Below are 25,592 nucleotides of genomic sequence, written 5' to 3'. Positions count from 1 at the left end.
ATCCTTTTTCTAGAGTCTTTGGGATTTTAGGTCACTATTAGTTTTACTTCATGTGTAAAGTTGTTTCGCAGTTGCACAAGAGGTGATTATTCCCTTGGTGATTCATTCTGTGTGCCCATTGCTTCCGTGGCATTCCTTTATCATTTTTTTTTTTTTTTTAGAGGAAATGCAATGTTAAAATAGTGACACAGTTGCCGACAAATATTTTTGTTTTCCTCCCAGGGTCTTCCTCATGCCAAACATTTCCCCAGGTCTTGTGCTTCTGCCAGTACTGAAACATTAAATTGTTGGTATCTTTGATATATGTTATCTAGTGATCTTTGTTAATGAGAGTTTGTTTACACATGTTTGTTTAAACTGGAATAAGAGACCCTTACGATCAGAAAGACTAATGGGCAAGTTTTGTAAACTGAGTGTTTGTGTCAAGAGAGAGTTTATGAATGTGGCACCAACTGAACTGCAGTGTATGAATATTACTCTTGTGGCATCTTGGCCGTGTTTGACATAAAGAATGTACTCAGTAGATTATTTGAGTTTGGTAATTCATGTGACTGTAAAATCACCTTACAATATAGGCTAATTATTTTTTCTTTGGTCATGTAGAGGTTCATAACTTCCTCCAATTTATCCTGGAATACTGACATATTACACCCTCAAGGTGGTCACAAGTCTTGTGTGTACACATGTGATGAGAATGGAATACTTCTTCTTCTCCTGTGCTGCAATCTTACTCTCTGACTACGTATTTCCTCCGACTTAGTCCGTAGGATAGAGTCCCTGTCGACAACTTTGCTTGTTCCTAGGGCATAATTCCTAATTTTTCCCATTTTGTTTCGTTGTTTTACCTCACTTTTAATAGTGAGGTTCCGGGTGTTCAGTGAAGTTGTTGTTCCCATTTTCTGCACAATGTTCACTGTTGTTGTTGTTGTTGTTGTTGTCTTCAGTCCTGAGACTGGTTTGATGCAGCTCTCCATGCTACTCTCTCCTGTGCAAGCTTCTTCATCTCCCAGTATCTACTGCAACCTACATCCTTCTGAATCTGCTTAGTGTATTCATCTCTTGGTCTCCCTCAACGATTTTTACCCTCCACGCTGCCCTCCAATACTAAATTGGTGATCCCTTGGTGCCTCAGAACATGTCCTACCAACCGATCCCTTCTTCTGGTCAAGTTGTGCCACAAACGTCTCTTCTCCCCAATCGTATTCAATACTTCCTCATTAGTTATGTGATCTACCCATCTAATCTTCAGCATTCTTCTGTAGCACCACATTTCAAAAGCTTCTATTCTCTTCTTGTCCAAACTATTTATTGTCCATGTTTCATTTCCATACATGGCTACACTCCATACAAATACTTTCAGGAATGACTTCCTGACATTTAAATCTATACTCGATGTTAACAAATTTCTCTTCATCAGAAACGCTTTCCTTGCCATTGCCAGTCGACATTTTATATCCTCTTCACTTCGACCATCATCAGTTATTTTGCTCCCCAAATAGCAAAACTCCTTTACTACTTTAAGTGTCTCATTTCCTAATCTAATACCCTCAGCATCACCTAACAACTTTACTACATTCCATTAACCTCGTTTTGCTTTTGTTGATGTTCATCTTATATCCTCCTTCCATGACACTGTCCATTCCGTTCAACTGCTCTTCCAAGTCCTTTGCTGTCTCTGACAGAATTACGATGTCATTGGCGAACCTCTAAGTTTTTATTTCTTCTCCATGGATTTTAATACCTACTCCGAATTTTTCTTTTGTTTCCTTTACTGATTGCTCAATATACAGATTGAATAACATCGGGGAGAGGCTAAACCCTGTCTTACTCCCTTCCCAACCACTGCTTCCCTTTCATGTCCCACGACTCTTATAACTGCCATCTGGTTTCTGTACAAATTGTAAATAGTCTTTCGCTCCCTGTATTTTACCCCTGCTACCTTCATAATTTGAGAGAGAGTATTCCAGTCAACATTGTCAAAAGCTTTCTCTAAGTCGACAAATGCTAGAAATGTAGGTTTGCCTTTCCTTAATCTTTCTTCTAAGATAAGTTGTAAGGTCAGTATTGCCTCACGTGTTCCAGTAGTTCTACGGAATCCAAACTGATCTTCCCCGAGGTCGGCTTCTGCTAGTTTTTCCATTCGTGTATAAAGAATTCGTGTTAGTATTTTGCAGCTGTGGCATATTAAACTGATTGTTCGGTAATTTTCACATCTGTCAATACCTGCTTTCTTTGGGATTGGAATTATTATATTCTTCTTGAAGTCTGAGGGTATTTCGCCTGTTTCATACACCTTGCTTACCAGATGGTAGAGTTTTCTCAGGACTGGCTCTCCCAAGGCCGTCAGTAGTTGTACTGGAATGTTGTCTACTCCGGGGGCCTTGTTTCGACTGAGGTCTTTCAGTGCTCTGTCAGACTCTTCACACAGTATCGTATCACCCATTTCATTTTCATCTACATCCTCTTCCGTTTCCATAATATTGTCCTCAAGTACATCGCCCTTGTATAGACCCTCTATATACTCCTTCCACCTTTTTGCTTTCCCTTCTTTGCTTACAACTGGGTTTCCATCTGAGCCGTTGATGTTCATACAAGTGGTTCTCTTATCTCCAAAGGTCTCTTTAATTTTCCTGTGCGCAGTATATATCTTAGCCCTAGTGAGAAAACTTCCTTACATTTGTCCTCTAGCCATCCCTGTTTAGCCATTTTGCACTTCCTGTAGATCTCATTTTTGAGACGTTTGTATTCCTTTTTGCCTGCTTCATTTATTGCATTTTTATATTTTCTCCTTTCATCAATTAAATTCAGTATTTCTTCTGTTACCCAAGGATTTCTACTAGCCCTCGTCTTTTTACCTACTTGATCCTCTGCTGCCTTCACTACTTCATCCCTCAGAGCTACCCATTCTTCTTCTACTGTATTTCTTTCCCTCATTCCTGTCAATTGTTCCCTTATGCTCTCCCTGAAATTCTGTACAACCTCTGGTTTAGTCAGTTTATCCAGGTCCCATCTCCTTAAATTCCTACCTTTTTGCAGTTTCTTCAGTTTTAATCTACAGGTCATAACCAATTGATTGTGGTCAGAGTCCACATCTGCCCATGGAAATGTCTTACAATTTAAAACCTGGTTCCTAAATCTCTTGTCTTACCATTATATAATCTATCGGATAACTTTTAGTATCTCCACAGTTCTTCCATGTATACAACCTTCTTTTATGATTCTTAAACCAAGTGTTAGCTATGATTAAGTTTTGCTCTGTGCAAAATTCTGCCAGGCGGCTTCCTCTTTCATTTCTTATCCCCAATCCATATCCACCTACTACGTTTCCTTCTCTCCCTTTTCCTACACTCGAATTCCAGTCACCCATGACTATTAAATTTTCATCTCCCTTCACTGTCTGAATAATTTCTTTTATTTCACCATACATTTCTTCAATTTCTTCGTCATCTGCAGAGCTAGTTGGCATATAAACTTGTACTACTCTAGTTGGTGTTGGCTTCATATCTATCTTGGCCACAATAATGCGTTCACTATGCTGTTTGCAGTCGCTTACCCGCATTCCTATTTTCCTATTCATTATTAAACCTACTCCTGCATTACCCCTATTTGATTTTGTGTTTATAACCCTGTAGTCACCTGACCAGAAGTCTTGTTCCTCCTGCCACTGAACTTCACTAATTCCCACTATATCTAACTTTAACCTATCCATTTCCCTTTTTTAAATTTTCTAACCCACCTGCCCTATTAAGTTATCTGACATTCCACACTTCGATCCATAGAACGCCAGTTTTCTTTCTCCTGATAACTACATCCTCCTGAGTAGCCCTGCCCAGAGATCCGAATGGGGGACTATTTTACCTTTGGAATATTTTACCCAAGAGGACGCCGTCATCATTTAATCATACAGTAAAGCTGCATGCCCTCGAGAAAAATTAAGGCAGTAGTTTCCTCTTGCTTTCAGCCGTTCGCAGTACCAGCACAGCAAGGCCATTTTGGTTATTGTTACAAGGCCATATCAGTCAATCATCCAGACTGTTGCCCTTGCAACTACTGAAAAGGCTGCTGCCCCTCTTCAGGAACCACACGTTTGTCTGGCCTCTAACAGATACCCCTCTGTTGTGGTTGCACCTATGGTACGGCTATCTGTATCGCTGAGGCACACAAGCCTCCCCACCAACGGCAAGGTCAATGGTTCATGGGGAGGCAATATTCACTACAAGCTCGATATTAATCACTCACACTGAGAAAACCTGAGAGATCAGTGGAAGTTTTGCGTACTCCTCTGTGCGTAATACCAGTTTGCTGCCAATGGATTTGCACAACAAAGAGAGAGACATTTATACAGTTTGAGTGCAAACTTATTGCCTATGTGCTGCTGTGCATGTGGAGAGTGGAGAAACAGCTCACTACATTGAAGGAGTGCAGGGGTGGGTGGGTGGGTGGGTGGGAGAGTATTTTCACCTATGGGTCAGTCCTGATGCCACTCTCTCTCTCTCTCTCTCTCTCTCTCTCTCTCTCTCTCTCTCTCTCACACACACACACACACACATACATACACTACTTACTGCATATTGTCTATGTCTGTGCTACACATTTGTGGTATGTGAAATGGCATGGGAATTACTGAGTACTTGGAAAATGTGCTGATTTCAACGATGGTAGCAGGGTGCCATTCATATCAGCACACTGCCTCATGAAAGTTAACATCAGGGTCGCTATAGTTTTTTCTTTATGCACCAGGAGTGCTGCTGTCACGTCATATGACAAGATATCCTACGAGCTTCAGTTTATTTGTGAATCAGTCCTGTGGGTTATCCAAGGTTGCCAATGCCTTCTGATTCAGAAGATATGCTTTAGAATCTTCACAATATCTAACAAAGATAATTTTTTCGATTTGTCTTCTAATTGTTCATTTTTTCCTTTTAATACATGTACAAAAGCTTGACACCAAAGATTGGTAAATGACTGAGGAGTAACATTTTCAACAGCTTTTGTTGGAGACTGGTTCTTCAAAAATCATTGTGTTAATGGCTTCATCCTGAATTTGTTTGCTTCGTCCTACATGTGTCAACATCAGTTTTGCCTTTTCAGTGATCATCTGATTCAGGAGTTCACAACCCCAATTTCTTTTGGTGTGTAGATAATTGTTGTCTCATGTTGAACCCAATTCGTCGCCTTTAAGAATGACTTCATATACTCTGATTGACGAACTCTTTTCCGTTATGTTTGAAGTATTTTAATGTTTCAACCAGTTTCATTTCCTGCTCCTGCTCTGAACTCAATGAAAATATTGTAGACTTATTTTGTATCCTGTACTATGCAATGATATATCATCTGTAAAAGTGAGAAGATAAAAACCATCTTCAACAAAGCCATACTCATTGGTCACAAACATTGGATGTACAACATCAGGTAGGTATTTCACTCTTGTGGATAATACTTGATATTTTAGGAAAATGTTGTCGACACTGTTTTCGTTTTATGCAAGAAATACATAGATATTATATCTGAAAGAATGGACACCATGCATTCATATAAATACCTAGATCTAAATTTATTTTCATCCAGTATAGTCCATTAGCCATTTTTTTCTTTATAAACACATGGTTACATTCTTCAGTTTCTCCCAGCATATTTGTTGTCCATGGGTATACTGCCGATTCATTGTGTCCAACGGGCACAATATTTCGGCGATCAGACATGTCACCATCGTCAGGTGCGCTGACATGGTTACATGATTAAAATGTCTGAATCTTTCATGCCACAATTCCTAACTGCTTATTTTTACAGCCTTTGCGTGGGTCAAACTTCATGTGATCAATACATGTCACCTATTTATGTTTCACCCACTGTTTGTGTTCCAGAAAAAAATTATGTCATTTTTGTTGTATGTATCACATTGTACATTATCAAACAGTATGCACAACCCATGTCTTTTCAATTGACTAACTGACCACAAATTGTATCCAAAGTCTGGAACATGTGCGCTGTCAAAAATAGTTATTGCTTGTTCTTGTCATGACCTGTAGCTTCAAAATGAACATCGCCCTGTGTGATCGCCTCAAGAATGTTGTTATCTGTTACTGTAACTTTTTTAATTGTGGTCAGTTCAAAATTGTTGAATGAGTCTATTTTATTAATAATGTATTGTGTAATTTTCAATCTACGAACCTCCTATTGCAGTAATACAAAGACAAAACCGTCAATAAATTTTCAGTTTTCAGGGTATTTGCAGAATGTGATTATTTACTTGGTTTCTTCCTAGTTGCATGCTCACTCACCTTATGACCAGTTTTCTGACATTTATAACATTTAAACTACTCGACAAAATTATTTAATAATCAATTGTTTTTGTTGTTATTTAAACTACTTGGAATTTTGTGCTTGAAATTATGTTTGACTTCTGTTGTTCATTGTTCTGCATATTTGCTACCAGCACGGAATCTATAGTTTCATTTATCTAAGCAAATTTATGTTTCATTGATTCTCAATTGAATTCTCAGCCATCAGAATGAAGGATTGGAAATGTGCTAGAAGTTCACTTAGTGTACTTGCATCATTCTTCTGCCTATCAGTGCTTTAAATTTTTGAAGCAGGTGGCATAATTTTTAACAAATATGCTTCCATATTTGTCTCTGAAGCCAGTCACACATTTATCAAGTGTTGTAGTAGCTGAATATAACTACATAAACTCTTATCTTTGAAAGCTTATTGTAAATGTTGCAGTGCTTCTTTAGTGTCAAATGCTCCATGAACTGTTGTACATGCAGATGAATTTACAGTTAAACAAATTTTTAATAATGCTTTCTCTGCATTCTTCAGATTTCCACTAGTGCCTGAAATTGTATGTCATAGTCGTCCAGTGTCTGCAGCTCGTGGTCTAGTGATGAGCATTGCTGCCTCTAGATCACGGGGTCCCAGGTTCGATTCCCAGCAGGGTTGAGGATTTTCTCTGCCCGGGGACTGGGTGTTTGTGTTGTCCTCATCATTTCATTATCATCATTTGTGACAGTGGCTAGATTGGACTGCGTAAAATAAAATAAATAAATAAATAAAATTGGACTGTGTAAAGATTGGGACTTTGTAAGGGGGCTGATGACCATGCAGTTGAGTGCCCCACAAACCAAAAATCATCATAATAATCCAGCTTTTAGGTACATTTTAGTCATAAATTTCTAGTCATAGTAGTTAGCAATTCCAGTTAACTTTACAAATTTACACAGAGATTGTTAGGCCAGAGCCATATTAATCACATTAAGCTAGTTCTGCAAGTAAATCTCAAATTTTTACTAACAAAAATGTGATAGCACCACTTTGAACACAAGCGAAATATGGCAACTCAAGATTACAAGTAACAGCAGTTTATGTCACGTCAGTGCTAACAATCAGGATTTGTCAGTTTTAGGACAGATGATATTTTGTACATTTGGAAGCTCCACTACTTTCTTCTTGTACCCATAACCTATTGGTTACTGACTCCAGTCAGTCCTTTAAGAGATTATAAAGTTGACACAGCAATGACTGAAATTCACATACAGAATATTACCAGCAACAGAGGTTATCAAAACTACTTATTATAAATTTGATCAAAACTATTTATTATGTGATAATTATAAATCATATCATAGCCAGTCTGGAAATGCTGGTCATGCAACAGTTTTTTGTCCTTGGGAATAGGAAGAAGTCACCAAGTACCATGTCAGGAGGATGCAGGGGTGATGCAAAAATTTGTAGCCAAAAGAGGCAGCATATATGGCTGTGTCCTGCACAGAGTTATGTGTATCATCTTCGTGGCATGAAAACACTACCTTGTTGGCTGCCTGTGATGGTTCATCTTCACAGCTTTCAATAACCGCATCAGGAGATTTTGTTAGTGTGCCTTCATTATATTTTATCTCTTATGAATGTAATTTTTTAGCACTACCGTCCCAGACAACACACAGACTTGCCTTGTCCAATGACGGTCGTGTCTTTGCCTTTTTAGGCAATGTGGAATTTGCGGATGGGTACTGCTCACTTTGCTCTTTTGCCTCAGGGTCATAACGATACATCCACCCCTGATCTGTCATGGTTAAGCAGCTAAAGAAGTTGTCCAGATGGGCCTACCATACCCGTGACAGTTCCAGTGCTTCCTCGGTTCAGCTGGCTTTTCAAACAGGTATGGGCTATCGGGAAACTCGGTGAATGGTGACCTTTATCATGTTCAAATTATTGTGTGAGATGCTGAAACCTTATCGATGACTGATTGTGACTTTCTCCACTGTCATGGTGATGTACAGCTCTTTGTGTGCCAGGGCTTCCACTTGTCTTTCAGGTCCTTCAGAGAGGGAGAGGGAGAGAGAGAGAGAGAGAGAGAGAGAGAGAGAGAGAGAGAGAGAGAGAGAGATGGTGTGCCACTTGATTCTTTACCATTGAGACTACTTTGACCACACTGGCAGGGTGTAAACCACCTGACTACCATGCCATACCCTGGTGCATTGTTGCTGTGCACGTCCAGTACCTCGACATAGATAGTCACTGTGTCATTCCCTTTCAAATGCAGAAAACAAATACCCACACGATACTCCACTCTACCAATGGGTCCCCTAGAGAAGTACTATGGCAATATACTATAAGGATTTCATTGTGTGCTGTGACTGTAGAGAAACATACCTCCAAACAAACAAAAAGTCACCTATGTAACTATATATTCGCGAGGCGATAACTAAAATTTTGTGCTCATACTCTTGACACTCCCTTAAACTATACGGATGTACTCAATTGAAATGTGAAACGGCAAATTGTTTTCTATGGGACCTTGTGTAGAACAGCACTGTACTACTAAGATATTGAGCTCATATTTGGGAATGTCAGTGTTAAAGTCCCCATTCAGCAGCTAGATGTATATTTTTTACAGTTTTCTTGAATAACTTAAAGCTGATGCCGCTGTGGGTTGTTTGTAAAGGTGAAGACCAATTTCCTGTCCCAGACTCATCCAGCACAAATTTCTGCTCTCTTACAACCACAACATTGGCAGACATGGAACTCTTAATCTGTCTCATAGAGGAGTATGTCATTTCCTTTGGTGTGCTTTTCAATTGCTGTATTTGTTGTTCCACTCTGTCACTAAGTTGAACGAGACTACACATAATTCCTATAAAAGTAAAAATAAAAATTTCAAAATTTAATGGAGTAGGTGCCTTTTTTTCCATTTGTATGCCACATTTTCTCTGGGAGTGGTCTTTTGGTGTTTTTTTAATAAAATATAATCCAATTCAAAGAAGTTGTGCTTGAAGTATGATGCAACTTAGAAGTGTGAAACATAAATAAATCATGAAATCTCAGTTCCAAACCAATAATCTATCTTTGAATTTGTTTGAAACATATTAAAGAGAGTGCCTTAATTTGATTCATTGGATTCCATAATACCATGTGAGACAAAGCTACTTGGCCATGGAACTAGTCCCTACATATGATTGACAGCAAACCTATTACAGAAAATTCTAAAAAAGAAAATAAACACACACACACATACTGGAGTCTGTACAGTAAATAAGGTGCCATAGTGTGAGGCTATAAACTGCTGTGAAAAATTCCAATACAGAGTAGGAGCATTGTGTCACTAGGAAGCCTCTCAGCTCCAAGGGCTACTGCCCCCTTATTCAGTTGTGGACTGCTCCACGCTATTAGATTTCTGTTGCACTTATAAGGTTCAAACTTAGTACATGTACATCCGTGACCTAAAGCAACATGTTACAGTTCTCAAAAAGAATAAAATACTCGAAAAAATCATCTTTGAAGAGCTGAAGAATTTCAAGTGCTGTTAAGTAAATAAATTAAAATTTGGTACAAATGTGCTAAATGCTGTATTATTAAATTATAAAAAAAGCATCTCAGTAACGCTGTTCAATCCCGCTCTTATTGTGGATACTGGCATTTTCTTGCAATTAGTAATGATAAAATAAAGCTGATTTTACTTAAAAATTATGATTCAGTATTTGTTACCTAACATTTATATTTGTTAATAAATGTGAAATTTAAATAAAATAACAAAATGTTGTTATTAACAAGATTCTAACTGCTAGCTATAGACTTTCCAGATTTTTACACTACTGAAAACTGTGTTAATAAATTACTAATGTTTTTTGTTAAGAAATTCCTAATGTTTTGTGCCTTGCAAGAGCTCATAAATCTTCTCATCTTCAAAGTCAATTTTTTCAGAGGATTTTATTATTATTATTATTATTATTGCATCATACTGCTTTAGGAAACTGTCCAGGCTCAATCTTGGGTTTGTTGGATAAGTTTTCAGTTCTGCTGGGAACCAATACAAAATGAAATCTACAGAATAATACACACTTTCCAGTACAGTGATGAAATAATTGTTATTCAAGTGCAGAGCATTTGTCTGTCTAATGTTAACTAAGAGAATGGGACAGTTTCTTTTGAATCAATCCATATTATTAACCTCATGTCCCACAAGGGAGTGAGTACATTTGTAGGTTGGATAGCCACAATTCCGAGACTCTTGGAACAGTGGCCTGCATTAACTGCAGAAATTGACAACACAGTTTGTTTAATTGCTAAGAATATTCTTTCATAATGCACATAGTTGCCCCAGAAGATGTAGTAAGGTGAAAACATACAAATTAAACAAGCTTTTTCATTTCAGAACCAGTGGAGATTATTCGTATAGTAAAGATAAGAGCCTTTAGTGAATGCTGTCAGGTTAAGCTAAAGTGATGTTGATAAGGAGTGTGATTACTTTGAGTGACAATACAACAAAGACAATGTGTGTGTTGCTATTACTGAGTGTGAGAGTAAGAAGCTAGCTGTAGCAAACACAATCACTGAACCCACAGGAGGAAAATGTGTTCTTGGAGAAAAAATGGTAGCTGTGGGGAGACTCATACTTCACAATTAAATACTGGAAAATCTGGAGCTGAATAATAACAATATGAAATGGATTGGTTGCTGCTCACTACATACAGGAGGCAATGAGTAGCAGACAGGAACATGAGCATGTGTGGCTGCTGTTGTCGTGGGGCGATCAGGTCCAACTCTCTTCTTCCAGTGTGCCAGCCTGCCGGTCAGTGCCTCCTCTGTGTGGTGAACAGCAACCAGTCCATTTCATTGTTGTTGTACTTCATCATTGTTGAACGAAAAGTCAGAAACTGTGTACCAGACTACAGAGTGCACCCAGATGTCGATAAGGCTTCAGGCAATAATGGAATTAAAACAACAGTCAGTGTAGCATACTATAAAGTGAAATACTGAAAATTTAGTATAGAATGAGATGAAATGAAAATCCTCCCACAATTTTAAAATTTAAGTTGAAAGGTTTCCTTTTAGCTCTCTCCCTTTCTTTTGTAAAAGTTTTGTGAGATATAATAAAGAGGTGACTATAAATGCATCCACAGAAGATCTGAAAAAAAGAGAAAACTATAGGTACACATATTCCTTAAATTTATCTGTGTTGTATGGAATTCATTGAGGCCAGTGACTGTATTACAGAATTTATAAAAGAATTGTTCTGCATCCATCAATTTTATATTTATTGGCATGAAGCATTTAGACAATATGCTGCCATTGTTAGGTGCCCTACAGCTACATGTACATTAACTTTAAATTATAGTTTCATTTGGCATATAACGATGTTTATATGCTGTCAAATCTAGCTCCTCTTGTGACTTCACCACATAACAAATGCCAACATGCCACAACTCTCCAGAACTGAGGACAGAAGTGCTTTCATTTGATGTGTGATTTAAAAGGCAACATCACATGTGGAAATACTTGCAAGAAAACATGCTATTTTAAACATTATTTAGGGACTGTTGAGAGTGAAAAACTCACAGATGCCATTCTGTATCATAACTCATGCTCATTTTGATGCCCAAAAAAATGTGATACAAGCAGTTCTATACCATTTCTAAACATGTAATTACTGAAAGTCTCAGTGATATTGAAAGAAAAGTAAATTAATTTCAAAAGGATATCAAGAAACTTGAAATTCTGTAATACCAAAAATACTAGATGAAGTACCATATTGGCTCGTAAATGAGCCACACTTAGTATCCAAATTTCAACCTTAGAAAGCTAGGGTGCAGCCCATATCCTCTACTTCTTCTTTTCATACTCTTGTTTTAAAAAAATTATGCCTGTTTGGGGACCTGTAAAAAAGATTACTGTCATTTGCAACAATGCAACTAACATCTATAACATAAGCTGATGGCAAGGCATTTTGTTAGCCAACATTGCACAATTTTTATGGTATTTTATTTGCATTAACATTGTGTCGGTGTACCAGTATTGTTTTGTTAACTTATAACTAACTTACAATTGGATACTGGTCAATAAAAAGCCTGTTTTATGCTGATGTGATTGACCATTTTGAGTGAAAAGCATCATCAGGCCAAGACTTCGGTGCAGGTATGACGCAAGTTTCAAACTTATTGTGTGTTATGCCAAAATCATAACCAACAGAGAGGCCAGAAGAAGTATGGACTGTGTGAGCCTATTATACAATGTTGGACTGCTTCAGGCGGAAAATGGATGAAGTCTGTTCCAGTGAGAGAATCGTTTATGGTAATGAAAAGTGACAGATATCTAAAACTTGAAGCTAAGATTATAGACACTAGCCGGCCGCGGTGGTCTCGCGGTTCTAGGTGCGCAGTCCGGAACCGTGTGATTGCTACGGTCGCAGGTTCGAATCCTGCCTCGGGCATGGATGTGTGTGATGTCCGTAGGTTAGTTAGGTTTAAGTAGTTCTAAGTTCTAGGGGACTAATGACCACAGCAGTTGAGTCCCATAGTGCTCAGAGCCATTTGAACCATAGACACTAAGAAGGATGAGATAGTTATGTGATGAGAAACAATACAACTGAAGGCCTTGAAAATTAGGCCGACCGCGGTGGTCTAGCAGTTCAGGCGTTCAGTTCGGAACCGCGCGACTGTTACGGTCGCAGGTTCGAATCCTGCCTCGGGCATGGATGTGTGTGATGTCCTTAGGTTAGTTAGGTTTAAGTAGTTCTAAGTTCTAGGGGACTGATGACCACAGATGTTACATCCCATAGTGCTCAGAGCCATTTGAACCCTGAAAATTACAAGTGTCTTAAATGTGCCACAAGGAGAATTCTGTGTGGGGTATTAGTGTCATTAATTTATGTGGAGAAATGGCATTGCTTCCTTATGAAGTACTACACTACATAGAGAATGCAAGCAGATTTTGAGGAAAACAACTTAACTTTCAGCAGTTCATCATGCAGTTGTGAAAGTGTCACATATATCTTTTTCATCAGATTGGCAATGCTAATGAAATGCCAGTATTTTTTGACATGCCAAACAATAAGAGAGTTGACATGGAAGATACAAAAATTATCCCAGAAACAAAGAATGAAAAAATAGATTAACTGTGATGTTAGCTGTTGCAGCTGAGGTGGGAAAGTTACCCTCTTAGACATGATTCAGTCACATTAAAGTGATCACTGCGTATGTTTGAAGTCAACATGCAATAACCACTCACAGATGGCAGTGGAGTGTATATAAAGCATGTCAGGGACCACAGGTGGAAGCATTTACGAAATAGTTAAACATTCTTTTTGGAGAGTGTGTACCACTCAGTAGACAAAGGAATTAAACTTCTGTGACTGTGTAGAATGGCATCGAACTCATGTACTCAGAGAGTTCATTTTCTTGACATGGCAACAGAAACCATTGCTGATTCAGGTGGCTGATTATGGCAACAAGAAGACTTAGGACAACTGAGAAGACCACTGAGAGAGAATTTTTAAAAGATTCCTTATTCTGGTCAGAATTTATTCTAACTTATTGCTGCATACTATAATGTGATTTTTCATTTACCAGTACAAACACACAGTATGTTTCATCATTCATTCATTCAGAGCTGTTTATACAGAATGATTATAATTAAAGTTAAATGTTCAAAACACTGTAAAATAACATCACTGGTCAGAATGACGTCAAATTGCAATGGAATATTATCGAAGAAGGAGGATAACGTATGGCAGAAGATAAAAAATAGTGTGAAAATTAATCAATAGATGGTGCTGTATGTGTCAGAATACATAAATGAAAACACCTGTCATGTGCACAACACACTGAAGTTGGTATAAACACTCTGGGTACATGGCTTTTCCTCCTTTCACATTGGCGACATTCGCCATGACTGTCTCAAGCAGGATCGCACTCTACTTGTAAAGCTGTATTACAAGAATAATGACTGCACATGTTTCTCTGCAGAAGTTCCAGACACTAAAGGGTTTGAAAAATGGTTTTGTTCAGATGACTGCCATGGGTCTAGGGAAAATGATTTAGAAATTCGAAAAGACGGGTTCATTTGGTGTGCAACCTGGTGGAGGGAGGAAATGAGTTGATTCAACATCAGTGGATGCAGTAACCACAGCAATGCAGGAGGAGACAAGTGGTGGTGTGCAAACCTGTAGTGCATGGAGAATTGCCTGAACATTGGACATACCTGTGTCCACGGGCATAAAATCCTACGAAACATCCTTCTTTGCTCTCCATTCAAAATTACCCATCTACACGAGTTGCTTCCTGTTGAGCTGCCAGCAAGAGAGACCTTTGCTTTAGAATTTCTTGCTTGTATGGAAGTGGACAATGATTGGCTGTGGAAGATTTTGTGGACAGATGAAGCCCACTTCCATCTGACAGGATATGTCAATACACAGAATTGTCAAATATGGGCGACGGAAAATCCACACACAAATCAACCAGTACCACTTCATCCTGAAAAAGTCATTGTGTGGTGTAGGTTTACAGCATGATTTATCATAGGCCCATATTTTTTTTCAAAGAGGCAGGTCCTTTCGGTCCTGTTTCCTGTATCGTCACAGGTAAGTGCTATGAGCGTCTTTTGTGCAACCACGTCATTCCAGCTCTCCAACAATGTGGATGTATGGATGGGATCATTTTTATGCAAGATGGTGCACCTCCGCATATTGCAAATGCAGTTAAGCAGCTGCTGAAGTGCCATTTCGGAAATGCTAGAATTGTCAGCCACGATTTTCCTGGCTGCCCTGATCACCTGATCTTCTGGCTGTGGGGCTGTCTGAAAGATGATCTGTTCAGCATTCTGATTGCAAACTTAACTACGTTGAAGGCATGCATTGTGCCACACACTCTAAATGCGACCCTTGAAACACTTCAACCAGTTGTGAAACATGCTGTTTCTTAATTTCAACTTGTTTCAGAAAACGGTGGACAGCATATTGAACATGTTTTGTGACAGTCTCGCTTAAATTAATAATACGATTTGATTTTGATTGTTGCTTTTTATGCAGTTTTTGGCCTCAGGACAATTAAAAACCAATTTTTCACATCTGATGTGGTATGACCTTGTCGTGGTGGACGAGCTTACATAATTAACAGTATCACACCTGTACACCCATGTACTCTGAGTAGAACAGTTTGTTTGTCAAATGTACAACTTAGGCATTGTTGTATGATTCATTTGTCATTTGTAGTCGACCACTATGAAATTAAGGTGCTTACAGTGCCCTCTACTGCTACATTTAGTAACTATTTATTTTTCTTCTGCCATAAATATCCCTCCTTCTCTGATGATATTGCAATTTGACGTCATTCTGACAAGTGGTGTTATTTCTACTGTGGTTCAAAAGTTTAACTTTAATTATAATCACCCTGTATAACAACTGTCTGCATGCAGTATTTTTCCCTTTTTCTGCTGCTCAAAAGCAGGATTCTTGACCTCTACACATGACAGCCACTGATGGTGGAAAATACTGTACAGTTAGCTCAGTTTTAGCATCTTGTAATTGTTATTATTCTTGTGAAGGAACTAACCAGAAAGCAATGAAATTTGTCCAGCAAATTTAAACGGCTTGTATCATTAAACTGTGAAAAGAAAGAACAAGTAGGTTTTCTGTGACTCTTCAAAATGGGCAACCCCCCGCCCCCCCCTTCTTTTTTTCCCAAAAAATGCTTGGAAAAGCATGTTGTCTCTTTAATATTTCTGGAGTGTATCATCCCCATTTCAATCATGATATAATGTCCACTTTGGTTTCACACATTAATTATGTGAATATTTCCACAATACTGGTGAAGTGGAGCACATGGATGCTCGTTACAAAGTCTAGCTCGAAACTGGAGCTGAATAATTGTGAAATGGATAATAGCAATTTAATTAATTGAAAAGTAAAAGAAACAGAAAAAGTAAATTTACAATATATGTGAGAAACTTGCAAAGAAATTCAGCAGTGACAGTCATAATAAAACATGGTGGTGTGTACATGTAAATGAAAATAATTGTCATCAGCCGAAGAGGCGCAGTGCCCCGTTAAATGCAGAAATAAGTAATGATTGAAGACCAACTTGTTTCAGAAAGGATAAAGTACCAGGGCAATATTCTAATATTGGACTTTTAACTGGAAAGTGAGTTAAACAGTTTACTTTTATATCACCCTTGTAGAAAACAATTTTAAATGTGATTATATGGCCAAAATCCTGTGATGAGTTTAGGAAGCACACTAGCAGTCTACTGTATCAGGGGTGAGGCAGAGGTGCTGTTTATTCACTGTTGTTTTTCTTGTTGCTAGAAAGGAAATTCTGGAATATTTTAGATTGAGAATAAAATTATAAGAAAAGAAAATGATGTTTCTAAGGTTTGGAGATAACTCAGCATTTCTGGACAAATGCAGGGAAGGCTTTCAACAACTGTTAAATAAATGAACAGTATACTCAGCACACTTAAGAATAAGTGGACCGTATACATTTTGTAATCATCCAGTCAGCCAGTTACTCATTCATTATGTTGCTTACTACACCTACATGCTTGCCCTGCAAGCAACTGTGAAGTGCATAGCAATAATTCCCACTGTATCAGCTATTAGGACTTCTTCTCACTCCATTAATGTATTGAGCACAGAGAGAATGTTCTCTTAAATGCCTCTCTACTTGCTGCAATTAGTCTAATCTTGTCTTTGTGATCCCTGAGGGACTGGCACATTGGGGATCGTAATATGAATGTATTCCTAAATTTGTCACTTATTCAGTACTAGAAACTATCTAAGTTGGTTTTCATAGGATAGTTTGCATTTATCTTCAAGCATCTACCAGTTCATTGCATTTATCTTCAAGCATCTACCAGTTCGTCATCTTTGTGACACTTTCCCCATGGGTCAAACAAAACCTGTCATCATTCATGCTGCCCTTCTTTGTACATATTCTATTTTCCACATTAGCCCTATCTGGTACAGGTTCTCTCACACATGAGCAATATTCTAAGATGGTGCAAAATATTTGATCTAGTGAATATCCGCAACTGAGAAACATATTTGTAGAATAACCATCTTCTTCAGTTGCCAGTAATTTGTTAATTTATTCTATGACTGGTTTCAAAGCATGAAGTTTCACCTTCAAGTACCACGAAATAATTATGTCAACATAAATGTATGGCGGTTGGGTCCGTCAGTCGAGGGGTCACGCCCATGTCAAACAAGTCATGGGCGAATGGATGGGACCAGCAACCACAGTGCCTACCTGGTCAGCATGACTTTTCTGCAAATTACAGTTGCAGGCCAACAGACAGATGGTATATTCCTCAATTTGTGGGAAAGCGATTAACACTGTACCACATTGTCAACTGTTAACAAAGGTCTGACCATACACAATATCTTCTCACATATAGTATTAGCTTGAAGACTTTTTGAGTAATAGAGTCTGGTATGTTGTTGTGGATGGTGACTGTTTATTAGAGACAAAGGAAATATCAGGAATGCTCCAGGTAAGTGTGATAGGACTGTCCGTATTGTATTGACTGGGCAGCAACATAGGACTGTTTGCAGATGATGCTGTTGTGTCCGGAATAGTGTCTTCACTAAGGTCTCGAGAGATTCAGGATGACACTGACATAAGTTCTGTTTGTTATGATGAATTTCAGCTTGCTTTAAATATGGGTAAATATAAGTTAATGCGTACTAGTAGGAGAAATGTTCCTGGAAAATACAAATTCAGTGTGAATGGAATGCCTGTCAACTCTCACTTCACATATATGTCTGAACATAACATTCCAAAATGAGACAAAGTGGGATGAGAATGTAAAGCCAGTTCAAGGGAATGAGTGTAGTCAACTTCAGTTTATTGAGTGAGTGCAGGGAAAACATTGTCATTGTACATCTGTAAAGAAGGTCACAGACAAAACACTTTTGCATTTGAGTGCTTGGCATTCCAATTAGATCAGACTAAAAGGGAATGTCGAACCAATCCAAAGGCTGTCAGATATCATCACAAGTGAAATTAGTATCTGGAAATGTGTTAGGACAATTACTATTCACAATACATGTGAACAATTGGCAGACAATGTTTACAGTTCCCTGGGTCTGTCACAGGTGCTGCAGTTGTCTAGTGAGATCTCATAACAGAAGAAAATTTGTGTAAGTGCTGAGACTCTTGTATATGATTAATGCTGGGTGTAAAGACTGGCTGATGGCCATCAACATAAATAAATCTAAGACATGTGAATGAGCATAAATGCTTGACAGTTTTTAGCTACATAATCAGTGAATCAGTTCCTAAAATTGGCAACATCCATAAAATACACATGAGTGGTATAAGGGGCAATCAAAAAGTTTCCGTTTGAAAGCTGTACAGTCCATAATCGGTATACCAATCAGGCAAAATTGCCATGAGCATTGAGGCAATCATCCCTCTGACACACCAGGTTGAAGATACCTGTTTGGTAAAACACACCAAGTCCTGTGATTGAAGAAGCCCATAACTGTCTCCTGTGAATTCTTGTCTGACAGGAATTGTTGACCGTTCAAGGAAATTTTTAAGGGACCAAAGACTTGATTATCACATTGAGAGAGGCCAGCACTATAGGGCTTGTGCTCAAATGTCTCCCACTTGAGTTAGCGTAACTTCTTCATTATGACATTTGTGTCTGGGGACTTGGTATTATCATGAAGCAGCAGCATAGTTTTCCCAAATGTTTCACCTCAACTGCACACCACAATTTCTCCAGCAGTGCACAGTACCATTCCCCAGTGATGGAGGTACCAGGTTCCTTGAAATCAATCATGACCAGAACCAGACTTGGAGCACCATTCCACAATGATGATTTTGGACAGCCACATACACGTTTGTGACAATCCAATGCTGTATATTGGTGTTTGCCCTTCAGCAGCCATGAAAAGAATGACGGCACACTGGCCCTATTTGGACGCATTTGGTAATAACTCTGCCACAGTTCACGTTGTTGCATTACTGCATGCATGTTGGAAAGACACAAATGTTACTTTAATCCCTTAATGGGAGTGTTGCTATGTTGCATATATGCTGCAGCAATGTTCTCAAATGGAAACTTTTTGATTCTCCCTTATAGATGGACAAATGATAGGGGCAGAAAACAATGAACTATACAAAGCTATACCAAGCATATTACAAAGGGTGTTGAGTGTAATAGACATTTGGAGGTTGAAATAGTAGTGTGAGATAGAAGGAGATGTAGGACAGCATTAATATACAAAAAAAAAAAAAAAATACAAAAAAAAATGATGATTCAAAATTTAAAGGGAAAACAAGAGCTCCAAAGAAAAGAATTCTGTTTCCCTAGCAGAGCTTCTTGTCTGTGTTATAGCAATGTCAGGCGAAGGGCTGCAATGAGTCCCTTAAGGGTAATAAGAATTGCTGAGTTGACTGACAACTCTGCCAAACTGTTTGCTGTTGAAGATATTCCTCATCAATACTATGCTTTTCTGTTTGAGTGTTATGGCCCTTTAGGATAAAATCATCAGGTGTTGCACTGGAATGACATGCATAAGACCTGGAAAAACAGTGGTCTCTATATGCAGACATTGTCTCATTTGAAGTCCTTCCATGGTTGTTTGACAGATGATATATGCTGACATTTCTCTGTAGATGTGTGGTGATAATCTGCAAACTGGAGTAGGATTCACCCTGAAAGAGAAGTGTCCACCATTGCTATACACTCCAATGTATGTTTTGCAAGCTTTCTGCAAACTTCCCATTCTGTAAGGATTGGTCACTGTCACACACATCATCAATTGCCTCAATTAGTTACGGCATTCACAAAACCTTTTGTGCTTAGTACTCTATAAAATTGCCCTTCTGCTGGCTGGCGTGAGGGCAGAATGTAGTCAAAATAAGTGATAGTCCTATTCCTTTGAGTGAATAACAGCAAATTGTGGCTTTTGGTTTGTGTGTTAGCTCTCTACTGTCTGTGTTTTAAATGTATAAGTATTGTATTCATTACACTGAATAATCTTGCATAGAAAATATAGAGTAAATAGCTTTTTCAAAGAGTAATTATTGTTCTATATTTTGCGTTATATTCTTCAAATCAATATATATCTTGTACTAAATACTTTCTATAGTAGCTTATGTTCTTTCCCAGCATTCAAGATATGTCCATACCAAATTTTATCAAAATCGGTTCTGCAGTTTAATCATGAAAGTGTAAGAGAGGCACTTTCACATGTATAATATTAGTGTGCATTAACAAATTCCTCTTTTCGGGGATCCTTTTCTTGCTATAGCCAGTTTGTATTTTATGTCCTCTCTACTTCAGTCATCGTCAGTTATTTTTCTGCCCAAATAGCAAAATTCATCCACTACTTTTAGTGTCTCATTTCATGATCTAATTTGCTCAGCAATGCCTGATTAAATTTTACTACATTCCATTACCTTTATTTTGATTTTATTTATGTTCAGCTTTTATCCTCCTTTCAAGACACTTTTGTTTCTATTAAACAGCTCTTTCAGGTCCTTTGCTGTCTCTTAACAGAATTACAATGTCATCTAAAAACCTCAAAGTCTTTATTTCTTCTTCCTGAACTTTAATTCCTTCACCAAATTTTTCTTCAGTTCCCTGTACTGCTTGCTCAGTGTATAGATTGAAAAATACCAGGAATAGGTTACAACCTTGCATCAACTCCTCCTCAACCAATGCTTCCCTGTCATCCCCTTTCACTCTTGTTCCTACCAATGCTATGTGGCAGAGAGAGAACCCTATCAATGTTACATGGCAGAGGATGCTTCCTACTAATGATGTGTGGCCAGGTTGAGAGGGTCCCAGCTGTATTGACAGGGGTAGACAAAATCTTTGTATATCTGCAGCCTCACAACAATGGGTCCCTGCAGTCTGAGTAACCTGCCCTTCCTTTTAACCTCGACCGACCTATCCCTCATCCTTGCCCGAGGAAGGAACTGTTAATTCTGAGAACTAGAAAGTGTCTCACGTTTACTTGGATTCGCGTCTTTCAGCAGTACTGATCATTCGACCTCATGAAGGTCTCAGAATCTATTTTTTGTTGTTGTTGTTGTATTTTTCTGTTGTACAATATACTAGTAGCCTGTAATTTACTGTCAGCTAATTAAGTACATTGTAGTTACATGTGTAATTAACATAGTATCAGAGCCTTTTAGAAATTCAGACTGTAACTTTGACAATATGTTATTGCAGTCAAATATTAACTGTATATTACTTTTTCTAAAATTTTTGAGAATTCTGGCAAAAAAGAAGTTCTATTGAAGTTTGACATTATTTTTTATCTTAATCAAAGGCTTAGCTTCAAGATATTTTTGCTGAGCAGAAAAAATTCTAGCAATAAATGACCTGTTATGCAAATAACTTCATATGCTTCTAAACTGAGAACAATGCTCCTTAATTAACTTTGTTGATATTTCTTTATTCCCAGTAGAATCTTGTAATTTTAAAGATTTTACAGTTGACATTATTTCTTTTAGTATACTGAGAATCATATTCATATTACAGATTCCTTCTTACTGAGGATGCCTGAAAAAGTTTGCTTTTCTCATGAATATGTTCTTGCTAACTTTAAATAGTACCAACTGCATGTGTCAGCCATCCCTCCATATGTCCTGGTACCCTTTAAAGTCAAAAATAGTGTTACAAGAATATTTTTTGCCTAATATTAAATAACATAAAGATAGGAAAGTTGACTGCATGTTTCACATACACTCCTGGAAATTGAAATAAGAACACCGTGAATTCATTGTCCCAGGAAGGGGAAACTTTATTGACACATTCCTGGGGTCAGATACATCACAGGATCACACTGACAGAACCACAGGCACATAGACACAGGCAACAGAGCATGCACAATGTCGGCACTAGTACAGTGTATATCCACCTTTCGCAGCAATGCAGGCTGCAGTTCTCCCATAGAGACGATCGTAGGGATGCTGGATGTAGTCCTGTGGAACGGCTTGCCATGCCATTTCCACCTGGCGCTTCAGTTGGACCAGCGTTCGTGCTGGACGTGCAGACCATGTGAGACGACGCTTCATCCAGTCCCAAACATGCTCAATGGGGGACAGATCCGGAGATCTTGCTGGCCAGGGTAGTTGACTTACACCTTCTAGAGCACATTGGGTGGCACGGGATACATGCGGACGTGCATTGTCCTGTTGGAACAGCAAGTTCCCTTGCCGGTCTAGGAATGGTAGAACGATGGGTTCGATGACGGTTTGGATGTACCATGCACTATTCAGTGTCCCCTCGACGATCACCAGAGGTGTACGGCCAGTGTAGGAGATCGCTCCCCACACCATGATGCCGGGTGTTGGACCTGTGTGCCTCGGTCGTATGCAGTCCTGATTGTGGCGTTCACCTGCACGGCGCCAAACACGCATACGACCATCATTGGCACCAAGGCAGAAGCGACTCTCATCGCTGAAGACGACACGTCTCCATTCGTCCCTCCATTCACACCTGTCGCGACACCACTGGAGGCGGGCTGCACGATGTTGGGGCGTGAGCGGAAGACAGCCTAATGGTGTGCGGGACTGTAGCCCAACTTCATGGAGACGGTTGCGAATGGTCCTCGCCGATACCCCAGGAGCAACAGTGTCCCTAATTTGCTGGGAAGTGGCGGTGCGGTCCCCTACGGCACTGCGTAGGATCCTACGGTCTTGGCGTGCATCCGTGCGTCGCTGCGGTCCGGTCCCAGGTCGACGGGCACGTGCACCTTCCGCCGACCACTGGCGACAACATCGATGTACTGTGGAGACCTCACGCCCCACGTGTTGAGCAATTCGGCGGTACATCCACCCGGCCTCCCGCATGCCCACTATACGCCCTCGCTCAAAGTCCGTCAACTGCACAAACGGTTCACGTCCACGCTGTCGCAGCATGCTACCAATGTTAAAGACTGCGATGGAGCTCCGTATGCCACGGCAAACTGGCTGACACTGACGGCGGCGGTGCACAAATGCTGCGCAGCTAACGCCATTCGACGGCCAACACCGCGGTTCCTGGTGTGTCCTCTGTGCCGTGCATGTGATCATTGCTTGTACAGCCCTCTCCCAGTGTCTGGAGCAAGTATGGTGGGTCTGACACACCGGTGTCAATGTGTTCTTTTTTCCATTTCCAGGAGTGTAGTTTTGTTACTCATATCAGCATTTAAATATGTGAATATTCTACTGTGCAGGAATGCTAAATAATTGTTTGGTGTGCTTCATAGTTCATCAACACCAGACCTGGCACAGATCGTAATGGGAGATGAAGCGTGGCTCAGTGATTTGAGTCAGCTGCATCATGAAGACATTCTTTTGGCAGCTGGACTTTCCCATGGCCAAATTAGGGTTATAACATGGTACGATCCCAACAGAAAATTTACTGGTTAGAGAACTTTTAAAAGTGGATACAAATTGTAATGTTGTCTTGAAAGTCTTCAGATGAAGAGGAGATAGAGAACAAGTACAAGAAAGGTTGTGTAACCTGATTGTGAACTGTATTTGTTATAAGCATAGAAAGGAACAGTTATCATACATCATAACACAGTAGCTTATCATCATTTTTCACACTGTAGTCTTTGGACATCATTAACCAAAGCATTACATGTCATTTTTTCATAGAAGTAAAACATATGATGTACTAAAAACTATGTCTTCCCAAAAATTGAACAGGTTGAAAGATGTACTTTGTTTAAATGTTACATCTTGTTTGCTATGAATAATGTGTAGCTTATATTAAGTTAGCTTTGTGGTCAAATGGAGCACAATCATCAGTGAAATCTGAAAATGCTCTTAGTGCCTTTTCATGTTGTTCCTATAAAGATTGATTGCTGGATTGGAAAATCAGCTCCATAAGTAACTAAAACTAATTTTAAACTACTCATAATCTTGCTGAAATGTAGAAAATATCAGGATTGGTGTGCTTTTGGTAAAGTAAATATTGTGTTCAAAAGATGTATCTGAAAAGGAAAGCTTACAATTGCTGTGTATTAGCAGTTTCCACTTGTGGCTCTGAGGCAGGAACTGTGAGCAGCAGACCAGCATAAACCTGCTGGGAATTACCGGAAGGGAAGGGAAAGGAAGGGAAGGGAAGGGAAGGGAAGGGAAGGGAAGGGAAGGGAAGGGAAGGGAAGGGAAGGGAAGGGAAGGGAAGGGAAGGGAAGGGAAGGGGCAGGCTGGATCAAAGGTGAAGCACAGGTGGCAGAACATGTAGCCAACTTAATACTGGGCAGGTGGACTAAAGAAGTTGTTTGCTAGATCCCAAGAGATAATGAAAGATTGCAGCTAAGACCTACCAGGAGAAATGACATTAGGAAATTTGCAAGAGCAACATGGATGCTAATGTCATAAACCTGTAATTCATGGGAACTCCAGAAGAGTCTTTTAGCCAGCAGTGGATATTAATAGCTGGTGGTGGTGGTGATGATGATGATGATGATGATGACTCCTCAGATTAATCAGGGACATATCAGTGATTGGCATAATAATAGCTATAACTTTCCATAGTCAATTGCGTTTAAAGTATGATGGCATTATCCTAAATCTCAAGACTGTTGATGAGTGGCCCAAGGAAAAATGTGTACTTTATGTTTCTAAAGTTCATATGATATATCAGATAAAACAATTCAGTGGATTCTGCTAATTGACTTATTAATAATTAAGATGTGGCCTATTGATGTACTGAATTTAGAAAATATTGCACACATATAATATTACCACCTAGCTTTTTATGGTTCCTGTTTTAAGTTTTTGTTGAAAATGGGAAGAATTGGAAGTAACTCAAGGCTCAGCTAGTTGTATTTTTTTATAATTTTGAGATCATATGTCTGTGACAATCTTTGTATGGCACAACATTAGCCACTGCAATTAGCATTGTTGGTGGTATAAATCACAGTGATTGAGCACAATAGTAGTTCCGACCTTGGATTGCATGAACAATAAATTTATCTGCGATAAAATGTCATCTTCTAAGTGATGCCATGATTGACACTGCAGTGTTGTTTACTTGTAATATGCTGTAATATGAAGAAACTTCACCATAGAAGACTGTTCAAGTAAGTGTATAATGTTCCAGAATTGGTTTTGAATGAGGAATCTAAATTTATTTTGGGGTTCAATGCATATCAAGTATGAGCTCATTTCTCATACGAAATTAATTTATTTTTGTTGCCAGTTACTTCCTAATGATTCTGTTTTCTTCTGCTAACCATGATGCGTTACACAAATTTGTTTTCTGGTCCTTCACGGTAATAGTTTGGTTACAGTGATTTGTGTGTGAGTGATTCATTGCATTTTTATACTTTGCTTCAAGCATAATAAATGTTGGTACTGCAG

At 38.9% G+C, this 25,592-nt stretch overlaps 1 protein-coding gene across 5 annotated transcripts in view; it reads left to right on the top strand.

Annotated features, from left to right (window-relative positions):
* Window positions 1-24,087, top strand: part of LOC126282208 (F-box/WD repeat-containing protein 2-like) — a 119,547-nt gene extending 95,460 nt beyond the window's left edge. For 2 of the 5 annotated variants that reach the window (XM_049981754.1, XM_049981757.1), the window contains one exon: window positions 23,486-24,087. In XM_049981754.1, the coding sequence (XP_049837711.1) occupies window positions 23,486-23,648 (163 nt within the window). In that variant the 3' untranslated portion in view covers window positions 23,649-24,087. Of the gene's footprint in view, window positions 1-6,822; window positions 7,063-8,035; window positions 10,021-23,485 lie in introns of those variants that run through there. The other 3 variants (XR_007551350.1, XM_049981756.1, XM_049981755.1) reach the window with 3 other exon arrangements.
* The last annotated feature ends 1,505 nt before the right edge of the window (window positions 24,088-25,592 follow it).

This window comes from Schistocerca gregaria, chromosome 7, assembly GCF_023897955.1.
Source record: "Schistocerca gregaria isolate iqSchGreg1 chromosome 7, iqSchGreg1.2, whole genome shotgun sequence".
Classification (NCBI taxonomy): Eukaryota; Metazoa; Arthropoda; class Insecta; order Orthoptera; family Acrididae; genus Schistocerca; species Schistocerca gregaria.
This window is presented reverse-complemented; position numbering and strand designations above follow the sequence as displayed.